This window comes from Pelecanus crispus, chromosome Z, assembly GCF_030463565.1.
Source record: "Pelecanus crispus isolate bPelCri1 chromosome Z, bPelCri1.pri, whole genome shotgun sequence".
Classification (NCBI taxonomy): Eukaryota; Metazoa; Chordata; class Aves; order Pelecaniformes; family Pelecanidae; genus Pelecanus; species Pelecanus crispus.
The window spans coordinates 987611-1000976 of record NC_134676.1 but is presented as its reverse complement, the minus strand read 5'-3'; the positions used below and the strand labels follow the sequence as shown (position 1 = coordinate 1000976).

The following is a 13366-nucleotide window of genomic DNA, read 5'->3' as shown; positions in this document are numbered from 1 at the left end:
GGTATCTGTAAGAGAAGAGAGCGCATTCTCATGGCTGTCTGGTGCTGTGAGCCATGCAGGGTTATCTGGGTGATGATTTATTTTTTTACCTAAATTTCTTACGTTTAAAAAAGACTGCTCTGTGAACTCACTTGTTTCAGTACAGCTCACTGATAAGAGTTGTAGCAACCTTAAGTGTTTGCTAGGAAAATAACGTCGCCTATCCTACCGGCTCCTGAAATCTGTTTTAATAATACTTTTACTCTCACTTTTTAAAATCACGAATCATGCCTGAATCGCGTAACCAGAACCCGTCGTTCTCAGTTCACGCCCGCGGGTTGCGTGCTCTCCCGTGTCCGAGTCTCGGAGCTGACGGGGTTTTGCCTGGAGCACTTCCCTGCCGTGCAGGAGCTGTGCGGGGCGTGCCGCTGCCTGTTTTGTGCCGGGAGCCTCCGCAGGCTTCCCTCCTTCTGCCAAAGCTATTAAAAAGGCCTTCAGGTAGTCACTAAATGAACTCACTTGGCCTTTAGAATTTGGAGACCCGTTAGATTAATTTTTTTAAAAGTTTCTCGCGCTCCACCCGACCAGCACGCTCCTGCCCTTGCCTCCCTCCTCGCGGTGCTCCGCTGCGAGGCAGCCTCTGATCAGCCTTACGCCACGCTGCTTGCGTTGCTCTCCTTTATTGTGGTTTAATTTTCTCTTTCTAACAATTTATGCAGCTCTTCCCATTAGGGATGCGATTTGCATTTTGATAGTTGGTTAGATGAAGTCCGTGTAACAAATGGCACATCTGGTCCACGTTGGGATTTTCTGGGGAGCGTTCAATGTCTCTTCTCCCTGGGAAGCGCTCTCAGGTGCTGGGATATCAGCCCAAATTTCCTCACTGCCATTGAATATCAGCCTTGAGGGATTTGCGATTCAAGAGCTCAAGCTTTGCAGGGCTTCCCAGCAGGGAGCGTGTGCAAATCCAGAGACCTGGTGTTTGTCCAGTATGAACTCTTGTCTAGATTCCTATCTATAGTTGCTGGGGGTTTTTTTGCACAAACTGCTTGTAATTATTATTACTATACCCCTTTGAGTAGGGATTTAAATTAATTCTTTTATATCTAGCAAAATACTATTAAAAAACCTGGAAAGGATACCAAGCACGTTCCTCTTCCATTTTCATTAGCAAGAATATCCTAATCATACTCAGAATTCATATTTTAAATTATTTTCCTAGAAGTTAAAGCTTAGCCTATGAGCTGTTGAAACCTTTTAAAATGGTAATTGTCAAGGAGATAGGGATTTCAATCACAATACCAAGTTGTCTAACACGTACTTGTGCAGATATTCTGAGGTTACATGACAGTGTTATGAGCCTTTAAATAAAGTGCAACGGCATTAGTTTCACAGAGGAAAAAAATCACTGCTGATATTATGGAGTGGCTGGCTTGTATGTTTGGGGGCAATTAATTGCCCTGTGGATTTTGATGGTCCACGTGAAAATCTTGAACTGACAGGTGCATTCCTAAAGTGAGAGCACGCATGACATGTTGGTGAAGACGGGGTGTTAGAAAGGGTTGGTTTTGGAGACCCAAGCGCGCCCTTCTGTTACGGCGTTGGTTTCGGGGAAGAGGAGGCCAGTTCCCAGCTCCTCTGCAGCACCGTGAAGTGTTTGGGGCTGGAGCTGTACGGTCTGGGGACAGTTTTAAACCATCCCGTAACACTTGGGTGGCTGCAGCTGTCATCTCATTTTTTCTGGATTAAGTTCAGTCAAGAAAGAAGCTGCCTCATTTTCTGGTTGTCATTTGCCCAGGAAGTAAAAGCAAATTGTAATGAGGGACTCGCAGCAGGAGAACCTCCTAACAAATGAGAGGCATATATTGACCGACAGCCGGTCTGCCACTCCAGTGATAAATGTATTTTTATATGCGGCCGTTCAAGGGCACTTTCTGCTCCCATTGAATGCTGCCTGTCAGATCATGCATGGCACATTTGAATACTGAGTAGTTGTAATGGCTGATGCAAAATTGTATTACTGTAAGGTTAAAAATTAAGTTACATGTTTTATTAAGTTAAAAAATGTAATACATGCGCTTTGACTTTATCTTGATAGTATTGAGAAGCCACTTGAAGGACAGGAAGAAAATTAATTTAAAGATGCAAATATACTCTTTTTCTCAGTACAGTCCTGAAATTTTTACTGCAATTGTTAGTATTCCTGGAACTAGCATAGAAATTAAATTATTAAAGATACTGAAACTGTTTTAGGTTAATAGTATTTTAGATATTTCCACTAAATTGCTTGGAAAGTAGGGATTTATTTTTTGAAGTGTTCATCAAAAACCTCTAAAGGGCCATCTTGAAAAAAATTTACTTTTGGTATGAAAAATGAGATCATATTTTAGATATCTTTTTGGGTGAAGCCATTTAGTTTTGTATAACTTTGTTTTTATAAAAAATAACAGCTCAGGGTGCCCTGCCCTTGCCTGCCCCCTCTCAACCAGCAGCCGCGGCCATGGCCAGCGTGGCGGCTGGGGGTTCCTAGCCTTGGCCAGGGCGGTGCGCGTCGCCTGGCTGGTTCATCCAGCGAGGACAGCTCTTAACAACTGTTTCCTTCTTCTTTGAAACACAAAGGCTGAGGGGAGACCTTACCGCTCTCTACACCTACCTGGCAGGAGGCTGCAGAGGGGGGTGTTGGGCTCTTCTCCCAAGGAACAAGCGATAGGATGAGAGGAAATGGCCTCAAGTTGCGTCAGGGGAGGTTTAGATTGGATATTGGGAGAAATTTCTTCACGGAAAGAGTGGTCAAGCATTGGACCAGGCTGCCCAGAGAGGTGGGGGAGTCCCCAGCCCTGGAGGGGTTCAAAAAACGGGCAGAGGTGGCACTTGGGGACATGGTTTAGTGGGCATGGGGGCGTTGGGTTGATGGTTGCACTGATGATCTTAGAGATCCTTTCCAACCTGAATGATTCTGTTCCTAGTTTTACTCATTAAAAAATAATCCAGTCAGCAAGCCAGGAAACATGAAATTAATTCTTACTCTCCCCTTAATTGGTTTAGTGGTGGACTTGGTAGTGTAGGTTAATGGTTGGACTGGGTGATCTTAAAGGGCTTTTCCAACCTAAACCATTCTATGATTCTATGATTAGTATACCAACTTTGCATTATCCAAGACTTTTAAGCATAGGACTTTTAAGTTTTGTATTATTCAGAATCCATCATATCTCTGTAAAAACAGAATTAAAATGTAGTCAAAAGTTACATAAATCCTACTCGTGCTGGGGGCGCGTGAGTAGATTATGTCTGCTGTGTTTCAATACTCATTTTGTATGACCCCGCTGTGCGTAGGGTCCGTGCTGGTTTCCGTGCGTGCTGTAGTACGCCCACGCTGGTCGTCATCTGGAGAACAAGGGCTGTAGATCCCAGAAACCTTTTCACTGCAGGTTAATATCAAGGCAGCACAGCTACAGCAGCTACTGCTGGAAGTGAAAGGTCAGGAACGTAACGGCAAATGGGGGCTTCCTACCATCTGTTGAAAGTCCCTGGTACCCCCTCCATTGTAGGTACTGATCTTAAGTGCGTCTATTCTGAAATAAGTAAATTTGTCCATGCAAGTATGATATGACGAACCATATAGCAAAAGAAGACAGATGTGCAGGAGCCCAGGAAGGAATGCTGCTGCAAACAAAGATAAGATTCACAGCCTCCAAAGAAAAAAGAAAAATGGGTCCTGGGCATAGTACGTCGCAGCCTGGCGAAGGTGCTGTTAATCTCCTTGTGACTGAAGTGAGAGCAGCTGAGCAGGTGCTGCGGGGTTTGTGTTTGCCTCTGCAGCAGTCGTCCTAAGTGGTTATTTTAATATATTCACTTCATAGGTCTGCCATTTTTATTGTTATCTCGAAGGCTGATATTTATTCCTCTGCGCAGTTTGGGCTCTATATATGTTCTGCAGGGTTTTGCACCCTATACGTTAGCATTAAAATCCAAGTTCTAACTTTAAAAAAAAAAAAAAGAAAACTTTTGTTTGCATGATGTGGAATCATCCAGTGCATGCCACTGCCGAGGGACCTCAGAGAGGCATATGCACATCAGTAAAGCGCTACTAACCTCGTTTTTCTTTGTGGCGCATTTCTAAGAATGACTAATCTGTCAGAGCTAGCTCTATTTATTAAGATCTATTCTAAAAGTACATTATTTTTTATTTAGTTGGGGGGGGAAGTCGGGGGAGAGTTCCATTTTTCAGTAGTGCCATCAACACCGATGACTTCCAACTTAACATTTCAGTTGTTAACTGTCTTTTATTAAGCTTTGCCTTTAGCATAATGAGCTTTAGATTTGTGATTTATTTATGTTCTTGTATAAAGCTGTATTTATGCCTGCTTTCTGGAGAACGCTTCTAGGTGGTTGCTCTGGCAGATCTCCCCAGCTTGGCTGCTGAAATTGCCCATAAAATCATTGCCAGTGACTCCTCACTGACCCATGAAGGAGTTACAGAATTGCCTCCTCCTTAATTTTCAAATAACCATTCCTTGCCCAGAGATGATTTGTGTCCCATGCAAAAGTTGGAGCTGGTATTTTCATACTGCTCCGTGCTAACAGCAGGCACATCACTTCAAGGGTATTGCTTAGCTGTGGCAAAGCTCTGCTTTTGTACGTCTTTCACGTGACGGGTACTGGAAGGATGTGTTGGGCGTGCTGCTTTCTCAGCAAGTGAATTTTTTGTTTCGCTTTAGTTAAGGTACCCCTAGAGACTGGGGATATAAATATCTAATAATAAAGGTGGTAAAATATTAGTATGTCTCTATAGCAGTACGTAAGTTACTTTATCAATTTAAAGTATGCATGTCAGTGTATTTATTAAAATAAAACTGCTGCAGTGATACAGCGTTTATTTTTTATGTCACCTTTAACAGAATATTGCGGTTCAATGTAGAGTTTACCAAATATTGGACTTAGAATTAGGTTGTCATAGCTTCAGTATATCATGTGTTACAGGACAACGATGGTGGCAGGTGCAGAAGTCAAATAGTCTCCCAGGAGCATCCTGCCACTAAAAAACAATTGCTTGGGCAGAGGGAAGCTGCAAACAGCTGCACTTTGTCCCACCGTCTCTGCCGTTCAGAATTAAGACTATTTCCAAAGCAGTATCGCGCAGATATTTGCATACTTCCCATTGTGTGCCTATATAACTGCCTCGGAGCTGAAAAACTGCAAATAGTAATGTGAAAGCAATCCCAAAGAGCGAGCGCTTGGCATGCGTTCTCTGTTGAGGCATTAGTGCTGTAATCCATTAATGCTGCGTTCAGCGCAGCAGCAAGACAGTGCCAGCCGGGGGACTCTGTGCACCAAACGTACGGGTGCAAGCAGAATATTTTGAATGAGCAGCAATAATTTGGTTTTGTTACGCTTACTCGCTGGCCTCGGAAATGCGAGATGGGCATGGCAAAGCACACGTTTAGATAGCGCACTAAAAAATAAATCTTGGCTTGAGAGGATTAACATCAATTAGAGAAGCACTTCCTTTAAATAACAAAGCAGATTAATTCCCTTAAGGATTGTACTTATTGGAACACATTTTCAGTAGTAAAAAGAGCAACAAGTGTGCTAGTACTATTGATTTTCTACCTTTGTATTACCAAAACATATTTTATTGACAAGTATTGCTTGCTTGTTAAGTGCTAAAGAGTTTGATGGGTCTAAACATTGGATCAGCTAATTAATTGCCCTTTCAAACTTTCATCCGAAGCTGTGGTGCTTACATTAAAGAGGTAGGTTTGGGGTTCTGTTGGAGTTCACTCACCTTTTAGATGATAAACAGGAAATGAATATATTAATGGGTTCTTAATACGTAGGGCTAACTTTAGGCGCAGTGGACCATTCTGAGTTCTTCATCTTTTAACGTCCCGGTGATGGGTACAGGAGCGCTACTTTTATTTTCGCAGCCTAGTTTTATTCAATGAATGTTACAAAGTCTTTTTTTCACACAGTTAAGCCCTGCCAATTTGAAGTTGGCACAGAGCCTCTCGATGCAGAAAGAGCTGCTGTGGTGCATTTTCGAAGAAATACTTTGTGCGCTTCCGATAGCAGCCCCGGTGCTTGCCGGCGCTCTCCCCGGCACTCGCTGGGGCCCGTCCTCGGCCGGATCCCTGGGGAGCTGCGCTTCCTCTGCTGGGTGGGAGAAACCGGCCCGCGGTGCTGACCGGAGCGGGGGGACCAGCGGCGGGAGAGGCTCCGAGACTTGTCCCGCTGGGGTATAAGATGGGAGGGTAGGTGAGCTACCTGGCTTTGCCCGTTTCAAGATCTCCAAAGCGTTAGAGAAGACATAACGCACCTGAGTCTGGCTTGTGTAAAGCATTTTGCAGTTGTTAAGCAGCAACCTCGGGTAACGAGTAAATCCGATCTTACCGGTGACTCTGACCATGGAGTAAGTGAGTAATTTTTCATGGTGTTTCTGACGTACGTGCCTATATTGTTGGATACTGCACAAAACAAGTGTTTAATGCTGGTGAGACCGCAGCTGTAAGCGTGGCGTGTGAGCAGAAGGACGTGCGCCTTGCTGGGCGGGCACAGCCAGGGTGGCATGCCCATCTCCTGCCTTGCCTTCGGGGCCCCCGTCGCTGTGCGCAACAAGCGGCCAGCGGCACAGCCAGGGTGGCATGCCCATCTCCTGCCTTGCCTTCGGGGCCCCCGTCGCTGTGCGCAACAAGCGGCCGGCGGCACAGCCAGGGTGGCACGCCCATCTCCTGCCTTGCCTTCGGGGCCCCCGTCGCTGCCGCAGCACTGCGCGCACGGGCGTGCTGCCGGGGAGCGATGGTAGCGGGGTAGGTAACGTTAAATACTCTCAATGATCGTCCAGAGCTAGGAGTCCATTACTTGGCCTTGGAAAATTTTTTGATGGCAGAAGACGTGCATCACAAACGTGCGGTGCCTGTCTATGCGTCTGTGATGCGTGTTTCAAGTAATAGTTCGAGCTCTGAGAAAATACTAGGTACCTGCCAGCTGTCATATCATTTCTGAAAAAAATCCCTTACGCTTCATCTTCAATATAAGGCTTGAACTTTTAATTACATTTATTATGGCTCTAGTCCAAAGGATTTTAATTGCGCGCTTCTAGTTGAATCAGGACTGGGCATAAAGGGTGCCCTCGCCCGGCGGGCAGGCGCAGCGCTGGTGGGGGGCAGCTGCGCCTGCTTTGTCAGGATGTTTCCGCTCCCCGTGTTTGGGATATGTTCTGCGTAAGCGTACCTAGGTCCTTTGCGTCGCAGTGGGAATATTTCTGTTGCTTGTTGGAGCGGAGAGGACTCTCGGTGAAACGGTTGTCTGTGCGCACAGAGGTGCAGCCGTAAAGGAAGAGCCCGTACGGCTGCGGGTGGACGTAATTCTGCAGTCCGTCCTCTGCCTCTGGGGGAGGTTTTGACAAAACTGTGATTACGTTCCTGTGCCGTTGGAATGGAGTTTGTGGTCCTCTCGTTCCTGTTTCCGTGCAGCGGACCTTACCGCTATCCTGAAGAGAGCGCGGTGGCGTGAGCGCAGTACCTTACCCCAGCGCGGTGCCCGGCGGCGGGGAGGCGGCTGCTGCAGCAGCCGGGGGTGCAGCCAGCCTGCTGCCAGCTCTGCTCCCGGCCTTTCGGCAGCCTCTCGTGCCGGTGCCAGGCGGCCAAGGGAAAACGCTTAGCGCTCTGAATGGGGTGACGTTTCTGTAAAGACTTTGTGAAGGCAGGGCGGTGGGCTTGGGCTTCTTACCGCTCCCTGCCCACCGCCTAGCCAGCTGGAGGCTCCTCGACATCCAATTTACAACCTCCTTTGGGAGAGTAAGTATTAGATTTTTTTAAAAATTCCCGTTAAAGACACATTTATGTTCATATAGCTGACAAATTACTTCGGTTTAAAAACTGGGTTTGGCAGGGAATGTGTTCATACGATGATTTAATTCCATTTTATTGGCTAAGCAGCTATTAGAACACTTAAATTGTCTTGGTATTTAATACTGAGCGGCATGTGCTTAAGTCCCTGCTGGTAAGACGCTTCAGTGCTATGCTTTCATGTTTCGGGTTGTCCAGAGGCATTTAAGTGCCCTGAGGAAAGGGCATGCTCTGTGCTGAGCACGAGTCCCTGCGTGTGACGGCAGGAATGACATTTCGTGCCGTTCCTTCAGGTGTGCGGGAGCAGCACGTGCCACCGTCCTGTCCTCCCCGACCGACAGCAAACAACCTCTGCAAAAGAGCTTTGCATTGCTTCTCAGGGGTCTTGGCCGCTTGGCACAATGACAGTCAGAAAATGGGTGCTAGAATAACAGAAAGTGTGGGTGAAAATGAGGTATTGCCACATAGTATTTAACTTCTGTTGACGGTAATGGTGTCCCTCAGTCTGCCAAAGAAAGGTTGCTACAAGTTCATGTACTCGTGCATTTATGTTTGCTTAAAAGTCTGTTCAGCATCATCGTGGTGACGGGTGATGAATCTCCGGTGTTCCTGTTCTCTCCCCTCTTGCCAGACTATCCACGGCCATAAGGGACCGATAACTGCGGTGGCTTTCGCTCCTGACGGCCGGTACCTCGCCACGTACTCCAATTCGGACAGCCACCTCTCCTTCTGGCAGGTGAGGATGCGTTACCGTCCGTCTGTCTGCGCGCACGTGGTTAATGAACTCACGTTTGGGACTGCCTTGTAGCGGCGTTCAGTAAGGGCGTAACGCGTGGGGAAACGCCGACAACGGCCTGCGGCCGCCCCCGGGCGAGGCACGGGGCTGTTCGCAGGCGCATCCGTACGTCGCTTCTGGGCAGTCAAAGGGCGCTCTCAAATGATGAACTTGCATATTTGGAGTTTAAGTAGGGTGCTGTGGTAATAGTTGGATTTCACGTGCCTAAACTGTCCGCTGGGTAGCCTGTAGAGCCGCGCGGGAGATCCCTAGCTAGTTCTGCACGGGCTTCTGCCTGGGGGGAGGTTTCTTCTCATAACTCCTGCAAGCCCATCAATTCCAACAGAGGGTGAGCTTCGGGAACATGTCTCCTTCTTATTTTTTTTCGAAGCTCGATGCAAAACTCTCAGGACGAGCACTGGTTCCCAGTCCTGCGGTGGCCGTGTCCCTCTGCTCCGAGCCCTCGCGCTGTGGCGTCGGGGGCTCCTGTGCTGAGCGGTGCCAGGCAGCGTGGAGCTGTCTGCCGGTTCCCCAGTAACCCCCAAAACGGGAGAGCTGAGGTGAAAACAACGTAAAGAGGGTCTGAAACGCAAGGAGAAACTGAGAAACAGGCCACCATTTTGTGAAGTAGCTAGAGGTTTATTTTCTTTAACATAGGAGCAGTCTTTTTCTTTGTAATCTCATGTCAGTAGGAATATTTTTTGTCAGTTGTAGACTGCTGCCTACGTTCCCCAGGCAGGATTTTTTTTCTTCCTTCAGATGGCTTTAGACTTAAAAAATACATTATTTGGAAGAAACTGATCTGATCCGGCAAAGTGTGCTATTAAAATCATTGAGTCTTACAGTAATCAGACTATAAAACAGAACTCGGGATGCCCATAAGTACCAGTTGTACTCTTTAACACGCTTCCCTGATTTTCTGTGTCATTCAGTAGTTCTACGGGTGCCATAAAAAATTACTAAATTATTATCCATCACCATGTTGTGCGCTTTCTGAAATAGTAAATGAGAACAGCAGGAATCTTCATCCATCAGTTAACGTTTATTCAATTTAAGTGCTCAGAGAAAATCTGGAAAGCAATCGGGCCAGATCTAGAATTGGCAGGGAAAAAAAAAAGTCAGGCACGAGTTTTAAATTGTGATCTGCGATGCTCTTCCAGGTGTATAAATGTTCACATTAAAGTGGCTTTTACATAAAGAGTTAAATATACCTACACATTTAGTTTTAAAATGTGACCTCGTGCACTAGTGATTTTTCCCTTCTGTGTTCTATTTGGCACTATTATTAATGCAGGAAAATCAGTAACATTAGTCATCTTAAAAGGGTTATTACTCAAGATGATTTAAATTGTGAAAATGTCAGTGGTGCTTGCATGCTCCCTGCTAGAGATGCCATGATTTACACTCTCTGACACCGCTCTGCTGCCGAGAAGAGCCACGAAAAAGTAATGGCTTGTACTTTGTACTGATCAGAATTCAGGACGTGGCATCAGCAATAACGCGCCTTAAATGTCCCAGGATTTGCCAAGGTTTCACGGGGCACAGCTCAGGGATGCAGCCGGCCGCCTGCTGATGGAAATCCTGGGGTTGCGATGCCCGCGGATGGAACGGCTTTCGAGAGTAAAGCGGCGTGTCAGAAAGCGTAGGATTTTGTGCATCTCGCTGCTTTAGGCCAGAGAATCTCATTTTTAAAAACGTGGAGCTAGACAAGATGCATCAGCAATAATTGGCCTGCTTTCCAACGAGTAACTCGACAGATCTCTGAACGGCCCCTTGGTCTACCAGACAAGAAAAAAGCTCTTGCTTTTGGGGTTTTTCTGGTTGTGCCTATCATGACGACTGCTCTTTAGTCTGCATATCTTCAGCTCTAGTGTTGCTGCGATTTTGATAAATAATACGCCAGCATAAATATAATCTTATTAATATTTCATGTCTTTTCCTTAAATTCTCATCGTGTGTGCTTACGCTTAGCGTGCCTTTATAAATCGCCCCCCAGGAGCGCAGTAAGGTATGCCCACTGGGTTCATCGGCCCTTCCAGTTGTGTGGCGGGGCCACTGAGCACCATCCAGACCACCCCGCGCATCGCCTGAACGCTCAGCTCCCCCTCCGTTAAGCGGCATTGCTTGGCCCGGCTCTAACAAAATTTGAATTAAGCCTGGTTAAGCGCTTACTTTGAATTAAGCGCGCTTAAGCTGCACCAGGGGAGGTTTAGGTTGGAAATTAGGAAAAATTTCTTTACGGAAAGGGTTGTCAAGAATTGGAACAGGCTGCCCAGAGAGGTGGGGGAGTCCCCATCCCTGGAAGTGTTCAAAAAACGGGCAGAGGTGGCACTTGGGGACATGGTTCAGTCTGGTCTGCCCTTGATTGGTTTAGTGTGGACTGGGTAGTGTAGGTTAATGGTTGGACTGGATGATCTTAAAGGGCTTTTCCAACCTCAACGATTCTATGATTCTATGATTCTATGGTTTGAGACAGCCGCTGGTCCCGGGGGCTGCAGGGGTGTTGAAGTTGGAGAGGAGGGCTCGGTGCGGGTGGCGACCCTGGCCAGAAGCCCGCGGGCAGGGCGGCTCAGCTGCGGGTGTCTCTGCAGATGAACACCTCTCTCCTGGGGAGCATCGGCATGCTGAACTCCGCGCCCCAGCTCCGCTGCATCAAAACCTACCAGGTGCCCCCCGTCCAGCCGGCCTCGCCGGGCTCCCACAACGCCCTCCGGCTGGCACGGCTCATCTGGACCTCCAACCGAAACGTCATCCTCATGGCTCATGACGGCAAGGAGCATCGCTTCATGGTCTAGGGTAAATCCCCCGCGCTAGAAACCCCTTTCCGTGTCAAAGTTCCTCGTAACCCTCCCTCCCTCCCCGTCTCGGTGCCCCTGGCGCGGGCTGCGCACGCCGGTGCCTGCAGACGGCTGGCAGGCTCCTGCGCGGCTCTGCGGGGCGGCGGCGCTGACGCCGGCTGGTTTTCCCTTGCAGCCGGCGGGAGGAAGGCGACGGCGCGGGGGAGCGCGCTCCTTGCGTGGCGCGGCAGAAGCGGGGGATCGGTAATACTGCGGTGGTGCCTCTCGGCCAGGTGCGCGGCGCTGGAGCCAAACCGGGCTTTGCGGCCGGCTGAACCCGGCCCCTTCCTCGCTGGATGCTGAGTTCACGCGGCAGCCCTCATTAAACGCGTTTTTCCTTTGGAGACTCTCACGGAATCTCAGTGTTTACCAAAAAGGCTCGTGTTTACATGTACTTTCTCCTAGTGACCACTGAATGATGGCGGTGATGCGTCTTAGAGCTAGGCGCTTGGGTTTCTTGATGCGGGGCTCATTGCCTGGCGACGGGAGGGATTGAGTTTCGGGGGGTGGATGGCCTGTGTTCTGATCCGAAGGGGATGTTTCCTCATACAAAGTCTCAGTTTTCAAGAGAATTGGAAGTGCTGCTGTGCCCAGTCACTGTTTGCTGTAGTCTGGAAGAAAGAATAATAGTCCACGTGTAAATAAAAAAAAAAAAAAAAGAAATCTCTTTAAGATGGAATAGCAAACTTGAAAAAAGGAGTATTTATATATAACAGTGTTTTTTGCTACCAATGCAGGTATTTATTTAAAAAACAAACAAAAAAAAAGACAAAAAGCTTTTTCTTCCTGAAGCCGCTCCCATTTGTGCCGGGACGTGCAGGGCAGCGAGACCGTGCACCCGCGCCGTGCCACGGCCACGGCTCCCGCGGTGGCTTCACCCGGGGACCGGAGGGGAAGGGCACAGGCCCCGGCGGGAGGCGGCACAAATGGCACCGGCGGGGAGCAAATCTGCCTGGAAAAATGGTGAAAAGTGTGTAGAAGGTAAGTTATTTGGATGGATATATTGAAACATTTCCTTCAGTGGGAATATTCCTGTGCAACATTAGCTGTGACTGTGTTTCCCTCTTCTTACATATCTAATTTTGTGAAGTATTTAATAGTGTGAAAGTATGCTGGTTTATGCTCACAGTAAAGAAAAAAAATCTATAAAGTACTATTTTATTTAAACATATTGATGTATATGTTTGTATAGCTTTTTCTTTGCCATTTTTGTCTGAAAAGCTCACAGAACTAAGAAGGCTGTCTTTATGTAATAAAGTAAAAATGGTACTTATAGAATCTTCCCTTCCCCAAAAAGGAATAAATTAATTTTTAAAATGGCTTCTAAATATAAAAAGCCTGGATTTTTTTTTTTTTTTTTTTTTTGGTGGTCTGTGTAGTACACTGTACATGAAAGTGAGATTTACAGTCCAGAAGCTACATATCTGTTTTGCTGTTTTAAAATAACTTTAAAAATTTTAAAAAGCAAGAAATTAAGACCATTAGGAATGTTTAATACAAACTGCCATAAAGTTTAATCTTTTCTCTGGCGGGAATGTAGTGTATAGTGGAGAACTCTGTAGTAGAATATCAGGGTCTTTTCTAAGTGATCTAATGCAACATGCATGTACATTGTGTTTATACAGGTAAATATGTAACCTTGGAGGTTTAAAAAAAAAAAAAAAAAAGAGGCGAACTAACAGAGACTTTCCATCCGTAGAATGCAATGCTGTAATTTTCAGCGTAGGCTTATGAGGAGAGCGCTGAGGTACCCTGCCAGCGTTCTCCCACCGGTATCCCGGGATCCTGTCCGTTAGGTCACGGTAGATGTCACGTATATATGTATGTGTTTACTTTCAAAACAAAATGCAGCCCCAGTAGGAATGTGGACCATGCCCCTGCAGCGATTTCCTTTGTGGCATAGTGAACAAACATCCTGAATTATATAT

The 13366-nt window shown here is 46.9% G+C and overlaps 1 protein-coding gene across 1 annotated transcript in view; it reads left to right on the top strand.

Annotated features, from left to right (window-relative positions):
- The window catches only part of WDR7 (WD repeat domain 7), a 143961-nt gene extending 132370 nt beyond the window's left edge, over positions 1–11591 (top strand). The window contains exons 27-29 of the mRNA XM_075727208.1: positions 8458–8562; positions 11193–11397; positions 11575–11591. Of these exons, the coding sequence (XP_075583323.1) occupies positions 8458–8562; positions 11193–11396 (309 nt within the window). The 3' untranslated portion in view covers position 11397; positions 11575–11591. The remainder of the gene's footprint in view (positions 1–8457; positions 8563–11192; positions 11398–11574) is intronic.
- The last annotated feature ends 1775 nt before the right edge of the window (positions 11592–13366 follow it).